The 23052-nt window shown below is 48.1% G+C and overlaps 1 protein-coding gene across 1 annotated transcript in view; it reads left to right on the plus strand.

Moving 5' to 3' along the window:
- The first annotated feature begins 286 nt into the window (after positions 1-286).
- The window catches only part of ACTL6B (actin like 6B), a 31941-nt gene continuing 9175 nt past the window's right edge, over positions 287-23052 (plus strand). Inside the window, exons 1-10 of the mRNA XM_082197774.1 lie at positions 287-508; positions 4890-4966; positions 5207-5372; positions 6601-6701; positions 6890-6987; positions 8721-8815; positions 9798-9904; positions 12999-13088; positions 13384-13445; positions 18376-18490. Of these exons, the coding sequence (XP_082053900.1) occupies positions 484-508; positions 4890-4966; positions 5207-5372; positions 6601-6701; positions 6890-6987; positions 8721-8815; positions 9798-9904; positions 12999-13088; positions 13384-13445; positions 18376-18490 (936 nt within the window). The 5' untranslated portion in view covers positions 287-483. The remainder of the gene's footprint in view (positions 509-4889; positions 4967-5206; positions 5373-6600; positions 6702-6889; positions 6988-8720; positions 8816-9797; positions 9905-12998; positions 13089-13383; positions 13446-18375; positions 18491-23052) is intronic.

Consider the following 23052-nt stretch of genomic DNA (forward strand, 5'->3'; position numbering starts at 1 on the left):
CTGATCCAACAGGACTCTTCTTCTTCTTCTTCCTATGTGCCTTAAGGGTCTCACTCTGCCTTTTGCCCCCCTCCCAACACTGTAAGGGGGTGGCAGCCCCCCACCCCAGTCTCCCTGGATTTCAGCTGCCCCCACCGCCTTGGCTCCTTTAAGAATGCAGCTGTTCTCTCTTCTCATTGTCTCCAATGGCAGCCAATCAGGGATTCCGCTGGTCGGGGGGGGGTGCGGAGCTCTGATTGGCTATGACGCATCCCTTACTCCCCCCACCCCCCCTTCCACCTTGATCTCTCCCTCCCTCCCTCCGCAGCCCCCTCCCCTCCCCGGGTCGCTGTCCACTGGCCTGGGTGCTGAAATCTCCCAACCAGCCCTGCCCCGTCCGTGGCGAGACCCCCCCCCCGCCAGCCAGAGCCCGGGGGCTCTCAGACACCCACCCACCCAATCCGGAGCATTGCAAAGGGGCGCTGGCGCTGCCTGGGAGCCGCGATGAGCGGAGGGGTCTACGGAGGAGGTAAAGGCTGGGTTGCCATCGGCGTTGCAGCTGCTTGGCTTGGGGAGGGGGGTCCCGGCAGCCCCCAGCCCCCCCAGATCTGGGCCCTGCATGCATCTGGTCGCGGGGCACCCCGAGGAGACCCTTTGCCGCCAGCATCCCGGTCCGCCTGCGCCCCAGCAACAGCTGCATTCCTGCACTTGGCTAGGGCGGCTGGAGAAGGTGTTGCGCCCGCGCGCCCACCCTGCTCCTCGCTCCCAGCTGGGGGCTTCCTCCCAGCCAGCCAGGAGGGCAGGGAAACTGCGGAACTCACCCCCACAGGAAGCAGCGGGGACCACCAAGCCGGAGGAGGGGGGAAATTCACGGAGGAGAAGCCTAGCGACGGCTACCGGCCGCAAGGAGCGGAGAGATGCGCTCTTGCGCGCAAATCCTTGCTTGCTGGTTTGGCCAATGAGGCATCCGGTTGGCAACTGGGAGAAGAGGGTGCTGGACTGGGGGGGGGGCGCCGGCCTGATCCAGCAGCCTCGAGGGTCCTTGTGCATAGTCCAACTCAGGTGCCAACCCGGACTTGAGTCAGATCCATCTCTTTTTTTATTGTCCCTGCTGAATGTGACTTGGCTCGCTTCTTTGAGCCGCCTGATTCCTCGGGCGTTGGTTTAATGGGGCGCCAAAAGGTCGTTTTCCTGCTTCTGCTCTGCTGAATGAAGATAGTTGCACTTACAAGGCACCCCTTGATGTGCTGGTGCTCCCCAGTTCTTTTGGACTACAGCTCCCATCATCCCCAGCCAGTGATGGGAGTTGTAGTCCCAAACAGCTGGCTGGCTGGGTGTCAGCCTGTCAAGGCTGCTATAGATCAGGCATATAGGCAAACTCAGCCCTCCAGATGTTTTGGGACTACAACTCCCATCATCCCTAGCTAACAGGACCGGTGGTCAGGGATGATGGGAATTGTAGTCTCAAAACATCTGGAGGGCCGAGTGTGCCTATACCTGCTATAGATAGGCCTACTTGCTTTCAGGCTTTTATCTCCCCTTCCTTCACTGCCCCCCTTGAATCAGATTATAAAAATTGCAAGCTTTTTGGGGCAGGGTTAGGATTAGGGTTAGGATTGATTCAGTTAGGAATATCATTTTTGGCAATACATTCATCTTAATTACCACTATCCTTCCTAACAGAGATAAATTCATTCTTCCCCAAATTTCTTTTTATTTATTTCCACATTTTTTTCATAATTATCTTTAAATAAGTTAATGTTTTTTGGCTGTTAACCATATTCCCAAATATTTCACTTTTTATGTATAATTATTTCTGTCACCTGCTGTAACTCTTTTTTATTTTGTTCTGGAATATTTTTTTGGGATGTTTGTTTTATTTTTATTTAATTTAAAGCCTGTTGCCTGTCCAAATTTTTGTATTTTTTTCTAATACTTTTACTAATGAATTGATCAGGTCTTCTACTGTGATCGCTAAATCATCCACAAATGCCTTTAATTTATATGACTTATTTCCTACGGTTGTTCCTCTAATATCATCTGCTTTTATGTCTCTCACCAGCACCTCTAAGACTAAAATAAACAATGAAGGTGACAAGGGACGTTCATTTCTTCCAGGACCTTTAACATAAAGGTCCACGAAACGTTATCAAATGCTTTTTCCGCATGTACAAACATTGCTGCCTGTTTTTCATTCCTTACTTCCAGATATTCAACAATATCGACTACATTCCTTATATGATCTTTCATATGTCTTCCTGGCAAAAATCCTGTTTGATCTTGATGTATTATTTCTAATAATATATATTTCATTCTATTAGCTAATATGTTTGCATACAATTTATAATCACTGTTTAATAGTGAAATAGGTCTATAATTTTTAACTTCCATTTCTTGTTTTGGAATTAGAGTAATAAAAGCCTCTTTCCAAGTCTTACTATTTCCCATACCTTTAATATTTCATTCATTACATTTTGTAATGGTTGAATTAATTTTTTTTATAATATTTTGCAGTTAATCCATCTGGGTCTGGTGCTTTCCCTGTTTTTGCTTTTTTAATGGCATTTGAGATTTCTGATCTATTAACTGGTGCATTTAAAGTATTCAACTTTTCATTTGAAATTCTTGGCAATTTATTTTGTCTCATATATCTTCCCATTTCTATTTTATCTTCTGGTCCAGCTCGATATAAGTCTGGAAAGTCTTTGGTAAATTGTTTTCTGATCTGTCTTGGGTTATCAATCAGCATTCTCATCACAAACCAGGCAAATTTGGAGTTAGACTCGATAATCTGATAAAGCTGAGGGTCATTATTGGGAGTTGCTATTTTAGTTTTGTTTTTCATCTTCAAATTTTCATCAGTTGCTATAATAGTTCTGCCTGTTTTATATACAATATATATATATATATATTTAAAAACTACTCAAATAAAATGTATGTATTCTCATCCAACTTTGCTTAGAATGATAGAATTGTAGAGTTTTAAGGGATCCTGAGGTCATTTAGCCCAATCCCCTGAAATGCAGGAATCTCAGCTTCCTCGATTTTAAATCTTGAAATTTTTTTTTTACGGACACATAATCATAATAATTATTATTCTTTTTTTCTGGTTACAAAATTGTACACACATAAATCATAAAACATGACATGACTGTTAATATGTGTCACTAGGGGGGCAAAACAGTAAATATATTACTTTGTAAATAGTAAATATATATAGTAAATATATTACTTTATATCACGTAATAATGAGATGGTTCCAGTAAACCACTTAAATGAGTTCTTCAGTAAATCAGTTTGGAAAACGCAGAATAATAGGAGCGAGATAAAGAGTATTGCGTGCTTAACCACGTCATATTGCGATATATATTGTAGGTCTTTTTCATCAGTGCGCTGTTTCATTTGCATATTTAATAAACTCACACCATAAAATGTAAAATGTAACACGTTTTGCTCTCTCGCCTTGCCACCCTAAATTATTGTGACAACATTTCCAGTATGGCTATTTGCTAGACAATATTATACCAGTGATCAATATTCACCAATTGCTATTCCTTTTCTAGCAGCTGTTAATCAATGTGTTACTAATTCCTTCTTAATCGGTCCATATCTGAAGTATATATATATAAGGCTAATGTTAGGGTTATTGGGATTGTCTGAGCTGTAAGCAGAGATATCTCTTTAAAAAACAGGCTTCCGAAATTGTTCTATTTGCGGGCATTCCCACCACATATGTTCGTATGTACCTATAATTTTGCATCCTTTCCCAACATAACAAGACAGCATCAGGCTTCATATATGATAGGCACCTCAGTGTTAAACACCATCCATGCACAGCTTTTAGTGAACGTTCCCTAGTACAGTGGTACCTTGGTTTTCAAACACTTTGGTTCTCAAACTCCGAAAACCCGGAAGTGAGTGTTCCGGTTTTCAAACGTTTTTCGGAAGCCGAACGTCCAATGCTGCTGTCGGCTATTGTTTCTGGAGCGCCTGCACCAATCAGAAGCTGCGCCTTGGTTTTCGAACATTTCGGAAGTCAAACGGACTTAAGTTTGGCTCTTTTGTTTTTGCTATTTATTTTGCATGTTTGTTTTTGAGGCTTTTTTGGTTAATTTGTTTTTGCGACTGTGTGGAACCCAGTTCAACTACTGATTGATTGATTGATTGATTGATGTGTGACTGCGGAAATGGATAAAAGCCCCCCATCCAAACAGTGACTATCATCAGTGTAGGGAAGAATAAAATTAAATTTTCATTTTTATCATCTACAATACTGTCTTATTTATTTTATAGTACAGTGCATTGATTATTGCTTCCATTTTATAGATCAGTGGTCTCATTAGATTAATTTAATGGCTATTTTAGGGGTTGTTAAAAGTCTGGAACGGATCAATCCGTTTTGCATTACTTTCTATGGGAAAGCGTGCCTTGGTTTTAGAACGCGCTTTGGTTTCAGAATGGACTTCTGGAACGGATTAAGTTTGAGAGCCAAGGTACCACTGTAGTTGCTGGCAGAGATTTCTACAGTGCATAAATTGTTCCATTTATCCTATCCCCCCCCATAATAATTTTTATTAAGTTTTCCATTTTTAAAATATTCACATTTTGTTACATAATTCCATATCCGAATACATTGCTCTAACAGAGCATCGACCCCTCCCTCTTTCTGACTTCCACACATCTTACTAAATTCTTAGCATTTCTTTGATCACTTTTTTTACCTTCAATATTTCACCTTCTTATTGGTAAATCAGTTCCATATTTATCCTAATCAGTGTTTATTATCCCCATTGGGCACAGAAAAGATAGCAAACTGGGCACTTTGCAAGTCTCCTTGGGGGGGGGTGGCATGTCACAAATTCCCCCCCAAATTCCTGAATTTAACCTATATACCTTTGATTCCTCCATAGATGAGGTTGGAGCTCTGGTCTTCGACATCGGCTCGTTCTCAGTCCGGGCTGGCTATGCTGGCGAAGACTGCCCTAAGGTACAATGCCTGGGGGCACCCCAAAATACCCCAACCCTTCAGCCTCCCCCTCCCTCCTTTAACCTTTTGCCTTCTTCTATTTCTCCCCGTGTCAGTTTCAGTTTAAGGGACGCGGGTGGCGCTGTGGGTTAAACCACAGAGCCTAGGGCTTGCCAATCGGAAGGTCGGTGGTTCGAATCCCCGTAACGGGGTGAGTTCCCGTTGCTCGGTCCCCAAACCACCCCACCTCTCTCTTTGTAGGCAGATTTCCCCACCACTGTGGGGCTACTCTCTCACGACGAATCGGCGATGGAGCTGGATGGAGACAAGGAGAAAAAATCCGGGAAGGTCTATTATATCGACACCAACTCCTTGCACGTCCCCCGGGAGAACACGGAGGTCATCTCGCCCCTCAAGAACGGAATGAGTATGGGACATGGCAGCTATGGGGAGGGCGAAGGGTTTGGGGAGGGGTCCTTGGCCTGGATGCTCTACAATTCCCAGAGTTCAGGACAGAGCGAGGAAAGTCCCTCTTCCTGCAGGTTAATCTTTGGAACTCCCCGCCACTGGAGGCCACCAACCTGGCTGGCTTTGAAAGAGAAATTTGTGGCAGGGGAGAGGGCTATCAATAGAAGTAATGCTTCTGAGTACCAGTTGTTGGAAGCCACAGGAAGGGGTGTCTGTTGCTCTTGGGTTCGAATTCTGCTCGCTAGTTTCGCAGAATTGGCTTCTGTGAGGTGCTGGAACAGATAGGCTGCTGGCCTGATTCAGCCATCTTTTCTTATGGTCTTATGTTTAATTGGGATAATTTATAGGAATGGGGGAAGGGTTTCAATTCAGCTCATGTTTAAAGGCAAATCTATCATCTCACTCTAAAAATAAATAAAACTAGCCTTTGGAATATGCAAGTCCCTGTATTTTGCAATCTGCTTCTCCAACCGGCCAGCGGTTACAGAAATGCATAGCTTAGGGGAAAGGACTATATTAGTGAAAAACCACCTGCAGATATTTGTTATGTTAGGGGAAATTGTTTCAGAAAATGCGTACGTTACTCCAAACCGCATACAAATACGGCGAATGGGTTTGTTAGGAGAAATTTGCCCTGAATTCCGGGCGAATTTTCCTGAGCACATTTTCCTTTGAACAGTTGCAAATTGAAGTAGAAAATCTGGGCGGCTGAATTTAAGGTTGGTAGAAATGAGAAACTGAGAGTGTGGAGACTGGCCGATCTTTCTACCCCTGTTTGGGAGTCGCTGAAACAGGGGTGAAACTGGTTTAAGTGCGCAACAGTTTGTCCCCACTTTTGCTCTTCTGCACTGCAGAATCTGTCCCTCTTAGCCGTGAAGATCCCCCCCCCATAAAAGCCCACCTTCCCCATAAACATCAAGACGTCGCCAGGCAGGCAGCTTCAGATGAGGTGCACCCCAGTGCATTGGAGTTACTTGGAAACCGCTAATGTGCATTGAAGCGCATTGCCTGGCTATTCCTTTAACAGCCACAGGTGTCACTATTCCCCCACTAAACTGCACTGTAACGTCTGATTCAGTGGACGGCGCCCTCTAGTGGGAAGTCCCTGAAACGATGGAGAACTGTTGAAAAGGCTGTTGTTGGCGGGTCCATTCCTGACACTGTCCGAATTCTCCTTTCTACCCCAGTTGAAGACTGGGACTGCTTTCAAGCCATTCTGGACCACACCTACAACAAACACATCAAATCGGAGCCGAACCTCCACCCGGTGCTTATGTCCGAAGCCCCGGTACGTATTCTGCAATGCACCGCTCCCCCAAATCAAAGAATCGTAGAGTTGGAAGGGACCCCCCAAAGTCATCTAGACCATCCCCCTGGATTGCAGGAATCCCAGCTGCATAAATCCCCTGCTCTTGTGCAACGTGAAGCCGCCTGCCTCTGTTTCCCTCATGTTTTGCCCCCTCCCCTCTCTTGCAGTGGAACACGAGGGCCAAGCGTGAGAAGCTGACGGAACTGATGTTTGAGCATTATAGCATCCCGGCGTTCTTCCTCTGCAAGACGGCCGTCCTCACCGCGTATCCTAACGGGGAGCGAGGCTCGGTCGCTTTACCTCCCCGCCTGAGCCTAACAACAAAACAGATTACCGTATTTTTCTCACTATAACACTCACATTTTTTCTCCTAAAAAGTAAGGGGAAATGTCTGTGTGTGTTATTGAGTGAATGTGTGGTCCCTGGAGCCGACTGGCCTGAGTACAGGGGCAAAAATCAGATCCCGTGGAGGAGGGAAGGCTAAAGAGAGGAGGTTGCTGCTTTCTTGCATTCTGCCTCAGGATCTTACTGCCCACCCGCTTCTGTTTTCGGTTGCTGTGTTTGCTCAAAGGCAACAAAGAGCAGGGAAATCCCCTGCCCTCCTGGCAAGCAGAGGGGAAAGGAAAGGATCGCGTCCTTCCTTCTAATTCCTTCCTAGTCACACTGCGCGCAGGCTGGTGGGTGGGGGAAAACTTTTGCCTTCCTTTCCTCTCTCCCATTAAATCCCTCTCCTGCATTGTGAGCCAGCTGCTTCTCCGCACAACCCTCTCGTGCTCCTTGTCCCTTCTGTGTTTTTCCTTCCCTCCCCACTTAAAACTTGGTTACAAAGCACAGATCCACATGGATTCTCAGGATTTTTGCATTGGGCTACCCCAAACTCACCGTCAAATCACATGTCTGTGGCCGCACCATGAAGCACAAAAATGATACATCCACTGTTTCGTTCAGAATTCCCCCCCCTTGTTTTCCTCCTCTAAAAACTATGTGCGTGTTATGGTCAGGTGCGTGTTATCGAGCGAAAAATACAGTACTCTTCCAGCCCCTCTCTGCTACTCCAAAATATCCAGTGGCGGGCAGTTCCAACAGTTAACTACTACTACTACTACTCTTCTTCTTCTTCTTCTTCTTCTTCTTCTTCTTCTTCTTCCAGTCATACCTCGGGTTACAGATGCTTCAGGTTGCATTTTTTCAGGTTACGGATGCACCAAAACCCGGAAGTACCAGAACGGATTACTTTGGCGGTTGCGCATGCACAGAAGCGCTAAATTGTGCTTTGCGCATGCGCAAAAGCACCGAATCGCAACCCGCGCATGTGCAGACGCAACGCTGCGGGTTGCGAACGTGCTTCCCACACAGATCATGTTCGCAACCCGAGCGTCCACTGTATTATTAAAAGGGACGCATGTGGCGCTGTGGTCTAAACCACTGAGCCTCTTGGGCTTGGCGATCAGAAGGTCGGCGGTTCGAATCCCCGCGAAGGGGTGAGCTCCCGTTGCTCGGTCCCTGCTCCTGCCAACCTAGCAGTTCGAAAGCACGTCAAAGTGCAAGTAGATAAATAGGTACCACTCCGGTGGGAAGGTAAACGGTGTTTTCGTGCGCTGCTCTGGTTCGCCAGAAGCGGCTTAGTCATGCTGGCCACATGACCCGGAAGCTGTACGCCGGCTCCCTCGGCCAATAAAGTGAGGTGAGCGCCGCAACCCCAGAGTCGTTGGCAACTGGATTTAACTGTCAGGGGTCCTTTACCTTTACCTATTATTATTATTATTATTATTATTATTATTATTATTATTATCCCCCTTCCTGAAATCAAGGGTGCAAAAATTCGTGCAGTAGCAGCTGTCCAAGATTCCAGGCAAGGAATCTTTCTTACTGCTACTTGGAGATACCATTGGGAATTGAACCTGCAACCTTCTGCATGCAAATTAGCTCTCCTCCCCCCCAAAAAACCCCACACCCACACAGTTTGACTTGCTGAAGCCTTGACTCCCGAACCCCCAGTTTTGCAAACGGACGGAGCACTGGACTCGTTCTGGACAGTGGAGCCACACACACGACCGCCATCCCAGTTCATGACGGTTACATCCTGCAACAAGGTCGGAGAAGGGATATCTATTTTTTTTTGTGATTGCCTTTTTTATTTTTGTAGCTGTACGTCTTTTAGGAAAAGCTTTTTAAAAGTTGCATTTGTCGGCATATGACACCTGTGCTCAGAGATCTGCACTGCTTGCCTGTTTGCTACCAGACAAGTTCAGGTTGTTGTTATTGTTATGCAAAGCCCTTAACAACTTGGAACCAGTTTACCTGTGTAAAGGGCCTTATCCGTACTGGGTTTCCCGAGCCACAAAGTATAAAAACACAGTAAGACATCAAGCATTAAAAGCTTCCCTAAGCAGGGCTGCCTTCAGGTGTCTTCTAAAAGTCAGATAGTTGTTTATTTCCTTGACATCTGATGGGAGGGCGCCACTACCGAGAAGGCCCTGTGCCTGGTTCCCTATAACATCACTTCTCGCAGGGAGGGAACTGCCAGAAGGCCCTCGGAGCTGGACCTCCGTGTCCAGGCCGAACGATGGAGGTGGAGACACTCTTTCAGGTCTACTGGGCCTTTGGGGCTGTTTAGGGCTTTCAAGGTCAGCACCAACACTGTGAATTGTGCTCGGAAACGTCCTGGGAGCCAATGTAGGTCTTTCAGGACCAGTGTTATGTAGTCTCGGCGGCCGCCCCCAGTCCCCAGTCTGGCTGCCGCATTCTAGATTAGTTGTAGTTTCCGGGTCACCTTCAAAGGTAGCCCCACGTAGAGCGCATGGCAGTAGACCTGTTACTATTAATAAGAGTAAGGATATTAATAAGGGTGGGTTGAGAAGGAGTGATGCATGAGCGCAAAGGATTCTGGGAGGCGGAAGTCCAGACCTCTTGGGTCTGGAGAAACAGCGAGGTGGTTCTGTGGTCTGGGAAGAGGATGCAGAGAGGAGGGGATGGAAGAGGAGCCAAGGGTCGTGATCCACAGGGACAGGAAGCTCACAGCTCTCCTCCTCGCTTCATTCCTTCCTTCTTTCCCTCCCTCCCTTCCCCTTTCAGGAATCGTGAAATCCCCTCTGGCCGGAGACTTCATCTCCATGCAGTGCCGGGAACTTTTCCAGGAGATGAACATCGAGATCGTCCCTCCCTACATGATCGCTGCCAAGGTGGTATTGCCCCCTTCCTGTTCCGTCACTAACCAGAGTCGGGGACGGGGACCCAGGGCTTAGCTGCAGCATCCACTTGGCTTTGAGAAGGCTCCTTATGCACAATTCCTGTCAGTGTCCCCATGACGCAGGAGAGCAGGAAATGGAGGCATTGGCGAGGTGACGGGGGCAGAGACCAAGTAGTCCTAAACAAGGCACCAACTTGAGGAAGCCTGGCTTATAAATTTATAAGTATACGGGTTACAAACCATGTGCATCCTGGAGTGAAACTTTGGGCCCTGATCTACACCAGAGGAAAGAATCCTGCCTTAGAAATCAATTTTGCTTGCTCTCTCGCTAAGAACAAACCAGCCTCTCCGATGAGGAGCTCTGTGTATCTTTGAAGCTTGCACCTATCCAAATTTGTCCAGTTAAAAGAGTTCCTCCTTTGTTAACGGAGAAATCTGAGGGCTCCCTTGGACAAAAAACAAGGACCCCGGCCAGGAATCCCAGAGCAAAACAGCAGCCAGTCGGCTTGGTCTTGATTGAAGACCCTCGAGACAGGACTCCCACCTGCCACCAGGTGAAGCAAGAGGGAAGCCCCAAACAAAAGAGAACCCAAACTTTGATTAGCTGCTCATCCCCATGTTACACCCCCCCCAAACTACATCACTCGTACATCACTGTTACATCATGAAAGGGGAGGTCTGGTGGCAGGAATCTGAGCATCCTGGACCCTGCCCCATGGTTCTCCTTGCCCTCCACCAAACACCCATCAAGTGTAAGAAAAGAGATATTCACATTTCCCTGTTTCCCAGCCAAGTTAATCCCACCCTTTTGTCTTCATCTGGGTTTGTTCTTTCTGGAATGGCTACCGGTCTGGCACTCAGGTATCAGGAGGCCAGGGATTATCAGTCAGGCAGAGGGGCTGCTGAGGAGCTGAGCTCACAGGTCTATATGGATTTCTGAAGTTTTCCCAGTGAGCCAGTACAGAGATCCATTGATCAGTGAATTCTTACATTTGGTATCGTGCAGCAAAGGCCCTTTGAATAGGCAGGAAGAAACTGTGATGAAGTGTTTTGTGGGGACAAATCACAAGTGATTGTGCTGATTTTGGTAGTGGGCTACAGGTGCATGCTATCTGCGGGAGGGGCAACCCCCCTCCCAGCCTATACATAAATTTCTGCAAGACCTTCCACTTGGCTTATGCAGGTAAAATCAGACCTAGGGTCAAGGCTCATGGAAGTGCTCATCTAACACATACAGTCATTGAAATGTCGAGTTGGAAGGGACCGCCCAAAGGTCATCTATCCCAACCCCCTTCAACACAAGAATCACAGCTAAGAAATCCCTGATGTGGCAGAAATGACTGGCAGAATCCGAGATCAGGGAGAAGAGTCGGTGAAAGAAGATTGGAAGAATATTGTAAAATTAATGAATGTTAGAAGGATGTTGGAAAGAAACTAAGCGGTTTCCAGCTGTAATGCTTTAAGAGTTATGAAAAAAAAGGGTCTCACAAATGGGTAAAAGTTTAATGGTAAGGATTTGCTGAACCAACAAATTGAACTGGAATACAAAGAAGGGAGGTATTAGGAGGTCCGGGGAAATAAGTGTAAGGAAGTTATGCTATGGAAAATTAATGTGTTTTTAACTACTTTTATTTTGTATGGTTTTTTTATTTTTCATTTTTTTGTTATAGCTTAAAAACTCTTAATAAATATCTTCTTAAAAAATAAATAAATTCCTGACAGATCGTTACCCGACCTCTGCTTAATAAACCCATTTCCTCTGTCAAATGGCTCTGACCCTCAAAAAGTTCTTACCAACGTTTAGTCAGAATATCTTTCCTTGTCGTTTGAATCTATTGGTTCCAGGCTTCCTCTCTGGGAGCAGCAGAAAACAAGTGTAATAAACGAAAATCTGCCCGTATTCCCTTATGGGGGACACAAGAGCCCTTATAGAGTCCTTTGTAGGTTCTCCATCGGTCGGAGAAAAATAGCAGAGGCCAACCAGAGAATATTGAGAAGCAAAGCAGCTAGTAAGCCTGATCTTTATTGAACTGTTGCAACAGGGTGCCCCCTTCACATGCAGGAAAGGAGGAGGACCCCGAACAAAGGTGTGCCCGCCCTTAAATATAGACATTTTAAATTGCCCGCCCTGGAGTCCAAGACCACCCCCAGAAACATACCTACATCACAGAAAGGGGTGGTCTACAGCAGAAATCTGAGTGCATTGTTTACCTCCTGTCTGGCAGGTTACCTGTTAATGCTCACTTGATTGGATACCCTGGGGGAGCCTGGCCAATCTTTTGTAATGACAAATGCTTCGTTCCTGAGCCAGGTCACAGGCTCACCATATTCATACACAGACATACCCTTAAAAACAGGATTTGTGAAGGAAAAGACAATGGGGAGGCTTTTCCATTTCGTTCAACCTTGCAGAGAAAACATCTGGTCAGTTTGAGAGTCAAAATGGTTCCAGGGCTGTTTTCCTGTGCTGCTTCAGACATGTGGTTTATATATTTATGTACGTGTTTGATTGGTACATTTATGAATATTTATTATATATATAAAAGACCTTACATTTTTATTTCACAAGCTTGCCCTGTCTTCCATGGGGCAGCCCTTAAGATGGGAGTCTGCCAACTCCCATATATATATATATATATATATATATATATATATATATATTCAACATATCATTTTCAACAATAATTAAATGTACTTTACATCTTATACAATTTTTGACTTCCATCAATCACATCTGAAAATTTTCCAATCTATTCACTTAATTTACATTTCTTATTTTCACTATAACTTTTAAATCTCGTAACTATAATACCTCTTTTCTTTCTCCTCTTTGCAATATTTCATATATTTCTCCTTACAAAACTTCCTGTAGTCCTACTAGCGTAACTTGTTGAGTACAGTTGCTCTTCAAATAATTCGTATCTTCCTCCCAATCCTCTGTAAATCTCTGGTCCCGCAGGTGTCGAATCCTTCCTGTCATTTTATCCAGTTCTGCGCAGTCCGTTAATTTTCTCTGCAGTTCTTCTTTCATCGGTAGCCAACTCCCTCCTTTTTTAATTCTCTCTCCCCAATTTGGTTCCCTGCAGGAGCCGGTCCGCGAAGGTGCACCCCCAAACTGGAAGAAGAAGGAAAAGTTGCCTCAAGTCAGCAAATCGTGGCACAATTACATGTGCAATGTAAGAGACCTCGCCGGACTCCGGGGTTCCTTGGGAGAAGACTGAGAGCTGGGGAGTCAGGACTCCTGGGTCCCTAGAGAGAGGGGGAGGGGGCACGATTCTGGGATCTGGGACGTCTGAGGGTTTGTGTGCGTTTTGGGGGCGGCAGGAGGTTTTAAGTGATGACAGCCTGTTGCCAAAAAAAAAGAGGACTTGCATGTCTGAAAGCTAGGACTAGGACCTGGGAGAACAGGATTCAAATGAATAATATAAGCCATCTTTCTTTACTCCCTTGCTAAACCTTCAACCCCACCAGGAAGTCATCCAAGATTTCCAGGCCTCTGTGCTGCAAGTTTCAGATTCTCCTTACGACGAACAGTGAGTAGCTGGAATGGGTTTGGTGACCGGGGTTTGTGTGTGTTGTGGGGCAGAGAGGGCTTAAATTTGGGTGTCCACCTCGGAGAATCCGTTGCCTCTGTCCAACTTGGCTGGGGCGACTCCTTCCTTTCATCACCATCATCATCATCATCATCATCATCATCATCATCACCACCACCATTTATTTGTTGCTGTTTAGTCGTTTAGTTGTGTCCGCCTCTTCGTGACCCCCTGGACCAGAGCATGCCAGGCACTCCTGTCTTCCACTGCCTCCCGCAGTTTGGTCAAACTCATGCTGGTCGCTTCGAGAACACTGTCCCACCATCTCGTCCTCCGTCGTCCCCTTCTCCTTGCGCCCTCCATCTTTCCCAACATCAGGGTCTTTTCCAGGGAGTCTTCTCATGAGGTGGCCAAAGTCTTGGAGCCTCAGCTTCAGGATCTGTCCTTCCAGTGAGCACTCAGGGCTGATTTCCTTCAGAATGGAGAGGTTTGATCTTCTTGCAGTCCATGGGACTCTCAAGAGTCTCCTCCAGCACCAGAATTCAAAAGCATCCATTCTTCGGCGATCAGCCTTCTTGATGGTCCAGCGCTCACTTCCATACATCACTACTGGGAAAACCACAGCTTTAACTATACGGACCTTTGTCGGCAACCCATTCATTCATTCATTCATTCACTCATTCATTCATTCATTCATACCCTGCCCATCTGGCTTGGTTTCCCCAGCCACTCTGGGCGGCTCCCAACAGAATACTACTACTAATAATTTTGAAAAAGCGATAATGCTGTATTGTTTTTAACACGCAATTGGGAGCCGCCCAGAGTGGCTGGGGAAACTCAGCCAGAGGGGCGGGGTATAAATAATAAATTATTATTATTATTAAACATCAAACATTAAAAACTTCCCTAAGCAGGGCTGCCTTCAGGTGTCTTCTAAAAGTCAGATAGTTGTTTATTTCCTTGACATCTGAAAGGAGGGTGTTCCACAGGGCGGGCGCCACTACCGAGAAGGCCCTCTGCCTGGTTCCCTGTAACTCGGCTTCTTGCAGAGAGGGAACCGCCAGAAGGCCCTCGGAGTTGGACCTCCGTGTCCGGGCAGAACGATGGGGGTGGAGACGCTCCTTCAGCTCTGCTGGGCCTTTGAGGCCGTTTAGGGCTTTCAAGGTCAGCACCAACACTTTGAATTGTGCTTGGAAACGTACTGGGAGCCAATGTAGGTCTTTCAAGACTAGTGTTATGTGGTCTCGGCGGCCGCCCCCAGTCACCAGTCTGGCTGCCGCGTTCTGGATTAGTTGTAGTTTCCGTAGAATCGTTGTAGAGTTGTAAGGGACCCCCAAGAATCATCCAGCCCAACCCACGCCTGCAGCACAGTAATGACACCGTTTCCTTGGTGGCCAAACTCTTCATAATCTGCTCCATTCGTCCTTTTGGGAACCCTCTTTGGCTCCTCCCCAGACTCAGAGGCCTCGGAATACTTATTGATTTATTCCGTAAAATTTACACACCGCCTTTTCGCGAAAAGAGAACATCAGAGTGGTTTTTCCAAAAAAAGACAAAGCAAGGAGATTATGGATGGCGAAGAATCAACAAGAACAATATAAAACTTTCAGGAGGGGGGAAGTAACGATAGATTAAAACGTGCACCAGATTTCTAAACCCATGGGTAGGCTGGTCTAAACGGTAATGTTTTTAGCCAGCGCCAAAAGGAGTGCAGTAGAGATGCCTGCTCTTATATCAAGAGGCAGAGAGTTCCGAAGTTCAATAATTATTTATATAAAGTTGAATATACGACTGGCTGCCTAGCTAGCCGGCTATTGCTCCCTGTGAAGCACGCTGGAGTGATTTTACAATGCAGCAAGGAGGTCTGTAAAACAAATGTGGCATACAGGGGTACCTTAGTTCTCAAACGCCTTGGTACTCAAACAACTTGGAACCCAAACACTGCAAACCCAGAAGGTTTGTGAACCTTTTTCGGAAGCTGAACGTGCTCCGTTTTGAGCGTTACGCTTCTGTTTTGAGTCTTATGCTGAGGTCTGCCTGTTTTTGCTATTTATTTTGCGTTTTTGCTTTTGCGGCTCTTTTTTGTTTTTGTTTTGTGACCGTGCGGAACCCAGTTCAGCTACTGATGGATTGATTGTGTGACTGCAGTACATTGTTTATTGCTTTCATTTTATGGATCAATGGTCTCCTTAGATAGTAAAATTTATGTTAAATGGCTGTTTCAGGGGTTGTTTTCCAAAGTCTGGTATTAATCCGTTTTGCATTGCTTTCTATGGGAAAGCGCACCTCGGTTTTGGAACGCTTTGGTTTAGGAGCGGACTTCCGGAACGGATTAATTTTGAGAGCCAAGGTACCACTGCATAGAAAGTCAGAATACAGCTGACTCGCTCGTGTCAGGGGAAGGTTTAGATTTGAGGGAGGCAAAAGGACGGCAATTTGGGGGACAAAGTGGAGGTGACCCTTCAGTGCAGACGCTACAGGACAGGAATAGATTTGCATCACGATGGGGAGTCATGTTTCTCCTGTGGAAACTCAGCGAAAGTCAAAACGGGAAGCCAGGTGTCAAGAGCGACAGAGCGTCCCGTGCTACTTGGGAGACTGACACAGCAGCATCTTTCTGGGACTAAGCACCCAGTTTTCCAGATCTCATGAGTCACAGACTCGTAGAATTGGAAGGGGTACCCAAGGGTCATCCAGTCCAACCCTCGAACCTCAGCTAAAGAATTTGAACTCGGGTCCAGGAAAGATCATGCCAGCCATCCTTAACAAGGTGACCTCCATGGCTGAGGCTCATGGGAGTTGTAGTCCGAAGCAGCTGGAAGTGGCCAGGTTAGGGGAGGGTGGCTTATGGGGAACTCCCCCCCCCAAAAAAACCCCAATGGAATTCAACAGTGAGAAAAATTAACAACGTAATAATATAAGACTTTTGAAAAAGTTAAAAGAACAATAGGCAAAAAGAAATCCCAACAGATTGAAACTTGTGCCAGCTCAGTTGGTAGACCAAGAGACTCACGAGACTCTTAACCTCAAGGTCGTGGGTTCGAGTCCCGCATTGGGCAAAAGCGGGTTGGGCTAGATGACCCTTGGGTCCCTTTCAGCTCTGCATTTCTGTGATGCTCAAGATCTGGACAGGCCTGTCTAAACAATAATGTTTCCAGAAGGCGCTGAAATAGCGTGGCTTGCTCTATGGTTTTAACCCCTTCATGAGCGCATGAGAGTTAAGCAAGCTGATTCATCCCACATCCAGGAGCGTTGATGTGAAAGCAGAAGAGAACCGCCATGGCTAGTAGCTGTCATAGCCATCTCCTCCTCCATGAATTTGTCCCATTCCCCTTTTAAAGCCATCTGAGTGGGTGGCTGTCACTGCATACTGAGGCGAGGAGTTCCACAGTCCATCTGTGCTCTGTTATGAATGACTTTCTTTAAAAAAAATAATCTTCCAACATTCATCTTCGTTGGATGTCCAGTGTTAGGAGAGAGGGAAGAAAAATTCTCTCTATCCAAGCATGCTGTGCACAGGGCCGGATTTAGGTTAGATGAGGCCCTAATCCCTGCGACGGGGTGAGCTCCCGTTGCTCAGTCCCTGCTCCTGCCAAGTGCAAGTAGATAAATAGGTACCGCTCTGGCGGGAAGGTAAACGGCGTTTCCGTGCGCTGCTCTGGTTCGCCAGAAGCGGCTTAGTCCTGCTGGCCACATGACCCGGAAGCTGGACGCCGGCTCCCTCGGCCAGTAAAGCGAGGTGAGCGCCCCAACCCCAGAGTCGGTCACAACTGGACCTAATGGTCAGGGGTCCCTTTACCTTTAAGCTACTGAAGGTAATGGGGCCCTTTATATGTCCAGCTGTCCTTTGTCAACAACAAATTGTTGCTGTTTTTCCACGTTGAATATATGCTATATGGTCATTTATGGACCTAATAGGTACCGTATTTTTCGCTCTGTAAGACGCACCAGACCACAAGACGCACCTAGTTTTTGGAGGAGGAAAACAAGAAAAAAAAAATATTCTGAATCTCAGAAGCCAGAACAGCAAGAGGGATCACGGTGCGCAGTGAAAGCAGCCATCCCTCTTGCTGTTCTGGCTTCTGGGATAGCTGCGCAGCCTGCATTCGCTCCATAAGACGCACACACATTCCCCCTTACTTTTGGGGAGGGAAAAAGTGAGTCTTATAGAGCGAAAGATACGGTATCTAAAGCCATTTGCACCTAACAAATAGGAGCCTACACAACAGAAAACACTGTCGCTGTATGTCGGTCTTATTTTATTTGTTTTTTGTCTTATATTTTGGAAATGTACATCCAGTTTATTTTCCTTTAAGTTTTTTTGGGGGCCCCAAGAGAGTGGGGCCCTAAGCTATAGCTTGTTTGTTGTTGTTTAGTCGTGTCCGACTCTTTGTGACCCCCTGGACCAGAGCACGCCAGGCACTCCTGTCTTCCACTGCCTCCCGCAGTTGGGTCAAACTCATGCTGGTAGCTTCAAGAACACTGTCCCACCATCTCATCCTCCGTCGTCCCCTTCTCCTTGGGCCCTCCATCTTTCCCAACATCAGGGTCTTTTCCAGGGAGTCTTCTCTTCTCCTGAGGTGGCCAAAGTCTTGGAGCCTCAGCTTCAGGATCTGCCCTTCCAGTGAGCACTCAGGGCTGATCTCCTTCAGAATGGAGAGGTTTGATCTTCTTGCAGTCCATGGGACTCTCAAGAGTCTCCTCCAGCACCAGAATTCAAAAGCATCCATTCTTCGGCCATCAGCCTTCTTTAGGGTCCAGCTCTGACTTCCATACATCACTACTGGGAAAACCAGAGCTTTAACTATACGGACCTTTGTTGGCAAGGTGATGTCTCTGCTTTTTAAGATGCTGTCTACGTTTGTCATTGCATAGCTTGTTTAGCTTATACGTAAATCTGTCTGTGCCCTCGCCCTCTTGTCCCGAGCAGGGTGGCCGCGCAGATGCCCACCGTCCACTACGAAATGCCCAACGGCTACAACACAGACTACGGGGCGGAGAGGCTTCGTATTCCCGAGGGGCTTTTCGACCCCTCCAATGTGAAGGTGAGTGGACAGGGGGCCAGAAGATGAAATAAAGATCAAGGCAAGTGTGGGGAGTTTGCGCCCGCTTCTACTGATTGATTTGTTTCGAAAAATCGGCACATCGCTTGATTGCAAAACAAAAACCTCCTCAATGTACACAGAGCCTTGGAGCATGCGCAGAGTTCTGACTGATGAACGGCGCAATCCCAAACACAGTGACTCGGAAGCGATTACCGTTGAAATCAAGGGGGGGGTGTTTCTGCCAGGTAAGGGGGCGCAGGGAGGGGTGTAATAATAATAATAATAATAATAATAATTATTATTATTTATACCCCGCCCATCTGGCTGAGTTTCTTCAGCCACTCTGGGCGGCTCCCAATCAGTGTTAAAAACAGTACAGCGTTACATATTAAAAACTTCCCTGAACAGGGCTGCCTTCAGATGTCTTCTGAATGTCAGGTAGTTGTTTATCTCTTTGACATCTGGTGGGAGGGCGTTCCACAGGGCGGGCGCCACTACCGAGAAGGCCCTCTGCCTGGTATCCTGTAGCCTCAGAAAACATTTATTGCTTATTCAGAATTAAATTTATTTGTGGGGTGTGTGTGCTGGAAATCAGAGCGGTTTGCAGAAAAGCGAAAAAGCAAGCTGATACTTTGCACTAGGATTATCTGTAGTCAGAACTAACAACGATAATATAGGACTTTTGGAAAGTTAAAATAGATTAAAAACCGCGTTGGCTTCCTAAACATCCAGACGGCCTCGCCTAAACAAATATGTTTTCAGTAGGCACTAATGCTAGTAGGGTTGAAAGGGACACCCAAGGGCCATCTAGTCCAACCCCCTGCAGTGCTGAAGAATCCCTGACAGATGACCACCCAAACTCTGCTTAAAGGCCTCCAAGGAAGGGGAGTCTGCCACCTTCCGAAGAAATCTGTTTCACTGTCAAACGGTTCTTATGGTCAGAAAGTTCTTATGTTTAGTCAGTGTTATGTAGTGTAGTTTCACCCTGGGCCAACAGGGGGATACTGTATATAGTTTTCACTCAGGTCTGTAGATAGTTTTCACTCAGGTCCGCGTCCGTTATTTTAGGCGGGAACTCTGAGCTGTTATGGTTACAATGTTGACAGCCGGCTGACTATAAATACAGGCCGGCTGAGCTGTTCGCAGTCAGTTTATTTCCAGCTTACCAGAATAAAAGAGCTACTTGAAGAAATCGCTGTGCCGGCTGCTATGTCAACCCACAACTTAACTCTGGCGACGAGGATGGGATGGATGGACATCAGAGCACAGCCAGATGCGGCCAGCCTCTGAACTGAGCTGAATCACAGAGCGAAATCACTGAGCGAAATCACTGGGCAGAACCAATTCAGAGCTGACTGTTCTGGCTGGAGCACTGTGTTCCATCCATCGCCCTTCACGCCGGCATCAGAATCATGGCTTCACTTGTGCCTCTACCGCCGTTTGCGCCAGCATCTGAATCATGGGACTCCTACCTCGCTCGGTTCGACTGCTACCTCCAAGCCAACGAGCTGACAGCAGTATCAAAGGATCGGAAGCGGGGCCTATTCCTCAGCCTCTGTGGGCCTGAGGTGTTTGAGACGGCCCGAGCATTGGTTGCGCCTGAAGCAGTCCAGGAAACACCATGGAACACGATCCAAGAGAAGCTCCGCAGCCACTACGCACCAAAGCCGTCCAAGATTGCTGCCCGCCATGCGTTCTACCACCGGAACCAGGCAGAGGGGGAGTCAATCAACAACTACACCACCGCCCTGCGACAGGCTGCAATGCACTGTGAGTTCCGAGACTTAGACGATGCCCTGATGGATCGAATCGTCTGCGGGGTCCGGGACATCCATCTGCAACGGCGTCTCCTAGCCAAGCCAGACCTCACGCTACAGAAAGCCATTGAAGAGGCTGTGGCCTCAGAAGCTGCTGAACGCTCCGCTCAGGAGATCCGCAAGTCCAGCAGCCCGCGTCTTGCTAGGGAGCCAGTTCCGGTGCATCATGAAGAGGCCAGCAGTGATGAGGCATCCTCCAGTGAAGACGATGATGTGCACCAGACAAAGCGGGAGCGCAGGAAGTTCCAACAGAACTCCAAGGGCCAACCGGAATGTGCTGGCTGCGGAGGCAACCATTCCCGTGCCAAGTGTCGATTCAGAGACGCCGTCTGTAGGAAGTGTTCCAGAAGGGGCCACATCGCTAAGGTCTGCCGATCGGCTCCGTCTGACACCCCCCCTTCATCGACTCGCAAGTCCAAGTCTTCACTCCAGTCTGCCAAGGAAAGTTGTTTCGCTCTCACCAACTGCCGCTGCCCGTCTGGAACCACGATTGGCCAAACCGACTCGTCGACGCGACGCAAGCTGAACGTCACGGTGCTCATTGAAGGAGCTCCATGTGACATGGAGATCGACACCGGGTCTGCCCTGTCCATCGTGTCATGGAGCACCCTCAAAAGACTGGTACCCAGAGTGTCCAAAAGGCAACTCGACTCTCACCGCGTACACCTGAGAGACTACCAGGGAAACGACATTCCCGTGGTAGGCGTTGGCCGGTTCCGGATCGCCTTCAAGGATTTTTCGGGCCTGCTCTGGTTGGTGGTGGTCGAAGGTCAGCGGCCAAGCCTCCTAGGGCTAGACTGGTTTGATGCCCTCGGCCTGGAAATCACCGGCATCAACTGCATCTCTAACGCAGAGACTGAGGGTCTGGTCAAAGACTTTGCCGAGGTTTTTGACGGCACCTTGGGGCAATATACAGGTACGCCCATCTCCTTTAGCCTTGACCCACAAGTCGCCCCCATCAAGCTAAAGCCACGCCGGGTTCCCTTTGCTCTCAAGGCTAAGGTGGACGAACAACTGGACAAACTGATCGCCCAAGGAGTTTTGGAGCCGGTTGACCACGCAAAGTGGGAAACCCCCATCGTCACGCCTGTCAAGCCAGATGGGTCGGTGAGAATCTGCGCTGACTACAAGTGCACGATTAACAAGGCACTTCAGCAGCACGCTTATCTGGTTCCTGTTGTCCACCACCTGCTGCATTCCCTGGGTGAGGGTAAGGTCTTCGCTAAGCTGGACCTTGCCCAAGCCTATCAACAACTGCCTGTCGATGATGCCACTGCTGAGGCCCAGACGATCGTCACCCACCGGGGGGCATTCCGTTGCCGCCGGTTGCAGTTCGGGGTGAGTGTGGCTCCTGGCATCTTCCAAAGCCTTATGGAGCGTCTCCTGCAAGGGCTTCCGGGCGTGGTACCATATTTTGATGACGTCTTGGTGTCTGCAGACTCACACCAGCAGCTGTTCGAGCGCCTCCGTGCCGTGCTGACCAGGTTCCAGGAGGCCGGGCTTAAGGTAAAGAGGGAGAAGTGCCAGATTGCCGTTTCACAGGTAGAGTTCCTGGGCTATCTTATCGATGCCTCCGGCCTTCATCCAACCACATCCAAGATCCGCGCTATCCAGCAGGCCCCCACCCCAAAAAACAAAACGGAGTTGCAGGCATTCCTGGGGCTGCTGAACTTTTATAACATGTTCCTGCCCCACAAAGCCACAGTGGCTGAGCCTCTTCACCGACTCCTTAGCACTAAGACGCCTTGGGCCTGGGGTCATCGGGAGACGGCAGCCTTCAACGCGGTCAAGGCCCTCCTTTCTTCAGACAGTGTGCTGGTACAGTACAGTGAATCCAGGCCGCTGGTCCTTGCCTGCGACGCCTCACCTTTTGGCATCGGTGCTGTCCTTAGTCACCGTTTTCCAGATGGAAGAGAAGCACCGCTCGCCTACTTTTCCAGGACACTATCTCCGACGGAACGGAATTACAGCCAGCTCGACAAGGAGGCATTGGCACTTGTGGCTGGAGTGAAGAGGTTCCATGAATACCTCTATGGCAGGACTTTTGACCTCATCACTGACCACAAGCCACTCCTGGGCCTCCTCGCCGGTGATCGTCCAACTCCACCGGTCCTCTCACCACGCATGCTGCGATGGACTGTTTTCCTGGCTGCCTACCACTACCGGCTCATCCATTGCCCGGGGAAATCGATGGGCCATGCCGACGCCCTCAGCCGTTGCCCTCTTCCAGCATTTGTGGAAGACCCGGCTCCAGCTTCATCGCTCCTTCTGATTGAGGATCTTCCGACAGCGCCCGTATCGGCTGCCACTGTGGCCTCCGCGTCTGCCCAGGATCGCACCATCAGCCGGGTGCTCAACTGGGTGTGGAGGGGGTGGCCACAAGGGCCTTTTGCATCGGAGTTCCAGCCCTTCGCAACCAGACAACATGAACTCTCAGCTCATCGCGGCTGTCTGCTATGGGGAGACCGCGTCGTGATTCCCCAGGGACTCCGTCAGCGCGTCCTGGAGGCTCTGCACGTTGGCCACCCGGGAATTGTCAAAATGAAGGCGTTGGCTCGGTGTTACGTCTGGTGGCCTAATATGGACGATGCCATCACTGCCTGGGTGTCCGCCTGCCAAGCGTGCCAAGAGTCGAGGCCTGCACCACCGGCAGCTAAGGGACACACCTGGGAGACGCCAAAGACACCCTGGTCGAGGGTGCACATCGATCTGGCTGGCCCCTTTCACGGCCGGACCTTTATGGTA

The sequence above is a fragment of the Podarcis vaucheri genome (assembly GCF_965113315.1).
Source record: "Podarcis vaucheri genome assembly, chromosome: 13".
Lineage (NCBI taxonomy): Eukaryota > Metazoa > Chordata > Lepidosauria > Squamata > Lacertidae > Podarcis > Podarcis vaucheri.